Source organism: Macaca thibetana, chromosome 20 (assembly GCF_024542745.1).
Source record: "Macaca thibetana thibetana isolate TM-01 chromosome 20, ASM2454274v1, whole genome shotgun sequence".
In the NCBI taxonomy this organism is placed as follows: Eukaryota; Metazoa; Chordata; class Mammalia; order Primates; family Cercopithecidae; genus Macaca; species Macaca thibetana.
The window spans coordinates 36,459,399-36,464,820 of NC_065597.1; the positions used below are offsets into that span (position 1 = coordinate 36,459,399).

General features: G+C 46.3%; 1 protein-coding gene across 2 annotated transcripts in view; it reads right to left on the reverse strand.

Annotated features, from left to right (window-relative positions):
• Window positions 1-4,965, reverse strand: part of LPCAT2 (lysophosphatidylcholine acyltransferase 2) — a 77,550-nt gene extending 72,585 nt beyond the window's left edge. For both annotated transcript variants that reach the window (XM_050775068.1, XM_050775069.1), the window contains exon 1: window positions 2,316-4,965. In XM_050775068.1, the coding sequence (XP_050631025.1) occupies window positions 2,316-2,486 (171 nt within the window). In that variant the 5' untranslated portion in view covers window positions 2,487-4,965. The remainder of the gene's footprint in view (window positions 1-2,315) is intronic.
• Between the last annotated feature and the right edge of the window lie 457 nt (window positions 4,966-5,422).

The window sequence follows — 5,422 nt, forward strand, 5'->3', positions numbered from 1 at the left end:
TGTCATCTCCATTGGGTGGCCTCCTCTCAGTGTTATTCTCTGGTTTTCCTTCATTACACTTACTAAAACATGAGATTATATATTTTTGTACTTATTTGTTTAACTTTCTTACTGAAATGTGAGGACAACAGTCCTTAAGCAAGACATTGATCACCATTAAAGATTAAATTTAGCCTAAATTAATTATACTAAGCCATACTTAAATGAAAGTATGTCCATCTTTTAAACTGGATAATATGGACATTGTTTTTCTACCATGCCTATTCAAATCTTCCCTTTACCCAGATGACTCAAGCCATTGAAACCTCTTTGGTATCTCTGATCTATATAAATTTAAAAAGTATTTTTAATATCCAGACTTTGTTAAATCCCATTTAATCCAAGTAGTAAATTTTAAGTACAGTATATACTTTCTAGAAAATAAATAGGATAACTATCAATATTATCAATATTAAGATCAACAAACAATAACAGATTATTTCACTTAATTTTAGCCCTCCTTTGAGTTATTAATATTCCAATGTAATAGACGAGAAAAGTGTAGTTCAGAGAGGTTAAGTGACTTGGCTAAAGTCACACAACTAATAAATGACCAGGTCCTATAATTGACTAGCTATCATTCCATTATACTATAGCTCTCAGAGAGTTATTTGGAAGAGACCTTTAAACAGTAACAAACCAGGTGATGGAAAAACTTAATAATTTATTATAGGTTCAATATAAATATTTATCAACATTCCATTCTGATTCTTTCCAAAATATGAAGTCAAATAGATGGGCATATTTTCATTTAAGTATGATTTAACTAAATCAGACTAAATTTAATCTTGAACAATGGTCTATGTATTTACAAATGTTTCAGAATGTCAAGACACAAAAAGAATATCTATTCATTTAAAGACATGAAGATCACATTTTTAAACGTTTAATTTCCTCACAAAGCGGTATTACCATATTCTTTATCTTCTTCCTCTCTCACATTCCTCTTCAACCAGACACCCATTTACCATTACTCAAGCCGCCACCTGTGTTGCTTAGCTCTGCACTTAACCTTCCCCCACTGTAGAAGACAATGGTGTTAGTGCATACAAGCTGATTGCAAATATTATACGACTTCAAATCCAAAGTAATGTGTGAGATGGACATGAAAACTTCAAAATTGTTCCCCCTGTCCCCCTGCAGAACACACAGGACAAATGTGGTTAGCAGGGCCTATCTTGTTCTCTGATCACTAATTTCAACAAAGAGGAAGTCCAAAGAGTGCAACTGCCAATGGTAAAAGGAACCCTTTACAAGAAAAAGGAAAGGAAAGGAAACTTTCTTTGTGAATAACAGTATAGCCATTTTTAACAATGGAAAACAGTCTGGGCTACTACTTCTCATGCTTCTACTTAGGAAACATTTTTAGGTGAAGACTGATTCTGGACCAAAACTTCTTGAACAACCTACGCTGACTCAGTTGTCCCTTTTCTTTGATTCTGACTTCGCACCTTCCATCATGCTCCTGCTCGGCTAAATCTTTCCAGCCTTACCTGTTGTTCTAATCACAGACCTGGGCTTTCTGCCTTCTGCCTCACTCTTATCCATCCCATACTGACTTCTCTCTTTCCTAAGGCAAAAAAAAAAAAAAAAAAAAAAAAAAAAAGCTTCTTCAAGTCTACTCTCCCGTGGTAGATCTGCCTCCCACTACACTCTAATAAACTCAAGTTGAAACTTCTGTCACAGATTCAGATTCCTTCTCCCTTCTGGGGCATGGACTGTAGCCTGCGCCACCAGCCAGCTCTGTCTCTTCCTGTTTCGGATCCTCCTCTCAGACCCGCATCTTCCCTGCATCTTCTCCCCTCCTGTGCCCGCTCAGATCATCCTCTAAATGTCCTCAATTCTCAGACGCACATCTCTGCCCCTTTCAGACTCACGGTCCCTCAAGAGTCCTCTCCTCTCAGATCCACTGCTCTTTCTTTCTCTGATTCCTTTGCCTCCCAGACCCACACGCCCCTCAGACCCACGCGCCCCTCGACCGCCCTCCCCTGTCAGACCTACACCGATCACCTGGACCTGCCTCAGACCCTGGCTCCCCTCGGGCCACCTCCCTCCTCAGACCCACGTCCCCTTCAGGCCACCTCCCTCCTCAGACCCACGCCCGCCGCAGACCACCTCCCTCCCTCAGACCCACGCCCCCCCTCGGCCGCCCTCCTCTCTCAAACCCACACCCCTTACCTGGACCCCCCTCAGACCTAGGCCCCCCTCAGACGACCTCTCCCCTCAGACCCACATCCCCCTCAGACCACCTCCCCTGTCAGACCCACGCCCCTCACCTGGACCCGCCTCGCGGAGCCGATCTGCGTCTGCTGCACGAAGGGGTTAGGCACCGGCGGCGGGAAGAAGGACGCCTGACGGGGCACCATGGGTGGCCGCAGCCCTACGTTCCCGACGCCGGCAGCTGGCACTGTGGCCGCCACTGCCGCCGCCTGGGCGGACCGGCTCATGGTCGAGCCGGGCGTGGAACCCGGCCGAAACGACCTACTCGGGCGCTGCAGCCACTACTGTGCCGAAGACCCACTAGAGTCCCAGCCTACGGCGACGCTGGGGAGCCTCTGCGCAGGCGCTAAAGTTACCTAGAAGCCAGCTGCTGCCGCCCTGCCCCTTCGGCTCTGACACGCCCCAGGCTCTGGCCACACCCCCTCAGGCATCTGGCCCCACCCCCTTGGTAATATAGCCTGTCTCCTCGGAGAGGAATGCTTTTCCTTCAGAGCCAAGACCTTGAAGGGTACCCCAGGATCCCTAACACTCCACAGAGAGACACTAGGCAGAGTTCCCTGCTTTAGCGTCAGGCGGACCTGGATTTTCAGTCCCTTTTACTGGGCCTGTGACGTTGGCCAAATCACTATCTCCATGAACCTCAGTTGCCTTCTGTAAAATGGAGATAAATGTATTCTCAGATAATCAGAACTTGGATCCAGTAATGCCATTGAGCAACCACTTCCCCCGGGCTCTTCCATTAAGTGAACTAATATTAAAACACCCATGATGGCACTAGGAGTGGAATTTGTTTCACTCAAAACATAATGGACTGACAGGGGAGAGATGGTCCTCTAGAGGAAAACTGAGCTACTATTACCGGAAAAGGCAAAAATTACAGTTGCCCTCCTCGCTAGATGAGGAACCTGACCAGAAAAGGGAAATGTATTGGGCTGTGGCTCCATTTCACACTGAGGAAGTTCAAGCCTGTTTGGACCTATGTAGGTGCTCGTGGGGGTGGGAGGGCAGGGGTTTGTCCCATTATCTGAGAACAGTTGATCAACCCTGAGTGGCTGAGAGTTAAAGGAAAGAGATGATAATCAACTCATCCCTACTGATCAACTCTGCTCACAGCAGGCAGGAAGGCCAGGATGAAAATCTGAGTCTGAGCCCTGGAGTTCTCCAAAATTATCCTCTGAATCTCACAATCTTCCAGCCCGACCACATAGATGTGTGGCTCTGAGTCAGTCACTTAACCTGAGTTTGCTTCCTTGTCTAGGAATGAGAGATTTATTCTAACTCCATAGAATTGTAGCAAGGATTAAATAAAATAATGCATGTGTAGTGTTCATAGAGAAACACTGAAGAAATGGCATGTTTTAAGCATTATTATGCCACTGACTTTTCTCTCAATGTAACATTAGTAACAGTGTATTACAGCCATGACAGAAGATTCCCCAGTCTAGGGGGTCTTCAAGTTGGGACTGGCAGACCCTTGAGACTCTTTAGCCAGATACCTGCACAGAAAGATGTGTTTCCAACTGTCAACAACCTAAGCCAGGCCAGGTGTCGTGGCTCACACCTGTAATCCTAGCACTTTGGGGGCTGAGGAGGATGGATCCCTTGAGCCCAGGAGTTCGAGAACAGCCTGGGCAACAAAGTGAGACCCCCTCCTCCCACCGTGTCTCTAAAAAAAAGTAAAAAGTTAGCTGGCTGTGCTGTTGCATGCCTGCAGTCCCAGCTACTCAGAAGGCTGAGGTGGGAGGATTGCTTGAGCCCAGAAGATCGAGTCTGAAGTGAGCTATGATCATGCCATTGCACTCCAGCCTGGGTGACAGAGCAAGACGCTGTCTCAAAAAAAAAAAAAAAAAGAAGAAGAAGAAGAAGGAGAAGAAGAAGAAACAAAAAGAATCTGAGCCAGAAGGGGCAGGCCATGGGAAGATAAAAGATAGAAAAGATGGGGCTGGGAGCGGTGGCTCACGCCAGTAATCCTAGTACTTTGGGAGGCTGAGGTGGGTAGACTGCCTGAGCTCAGGATTTTGAGACCAGCCTGGGCAACAGGGTGAAACCCCATCCCTACTAAAATACAAAAAAAATTAGCCGGGTGTGGCAGCGTGCACCTGTAATCCCAGCTACTTGGGAGTCTGAGGCAGGAGAATCGCTTGAACCTGGGAGGCGGAGGTTACAGTGAGCCGAGATTGCGCCATTGTACTCCAGTCTGGGCGACAGAGACTCCGACTCAAAAAAAGAAAAACAGAGAGAGAAACAATGACATCAGGTTCACTGAGGAGGTCACCTGTAGAGTTCACTCCTTACCCACCTTCATCACCAGCCCCATCATAAGAGGCCAGAAGCAATATACTATCAATCAGATTATCGGAGCCAGAAAGGGCCTCAGAAAAACCCCAGGCCTTCCATTTCTGTTCAGCAGTAGCTCCAGAATTTCTATATAGATTAGGGGTGGGTAGACTGGTAGGGAAGGAGTAAGGAGCTTATCCATTAATACCAGTTGTGTTTAGAAGCAAGCACATTATTTCTCCCCTAGTTGTGTTTACCCAGCATGGTTGTGGGGGTGGGGGAGGGTAGCAGGAGTGGTTTTGAGGGTGGCAGAGGGTGGTGGAGATTCTGGTTTGAGGGCTAAAGCTCCTCTGCTAGGCTATCCTTTGGCCTCGTAGGTCCCTAATAGCTATGGGACCCTGGAAAAAGCACTTCTCTTGAGCCATCAGTCTCTTCATCAATAAGATTCAACTAATAATAGCCTCTTTCTATTTATGTGGTTGGAAAGGTTAAATTAAGTGATACAAGAAAAGTGCCTTGCACATAGAAAGCACTCTATTAATGGAGGAGGATATTATCGTTGCTGTTCATTGTTATTAGTAGTAGCATTAAAACTGATATGATTGCTAATGAAGAAACTGAGACTTAAAGAGGAAACAAACCTTGAACAGATGCCACAATAAAGCAACAGAATTGCTGTTTCCTGGGGGCTCTTTCTACAGGACAGAGGGACTAGAGCTGACTCTCCCTGAGGTTCTCTTGCTGTTTACTTTGGAAGCTCTGACCTTTCCAGCAGACACCATCACCTGTGCCCTGCAGGGAGCAGAGATTCGGATTTCTTAAGTTGTCGCTTCTGGCTGGGTCTGTGGCCCTTGTCTAGGCTCTGCTAAAACAGATGGCAAACACA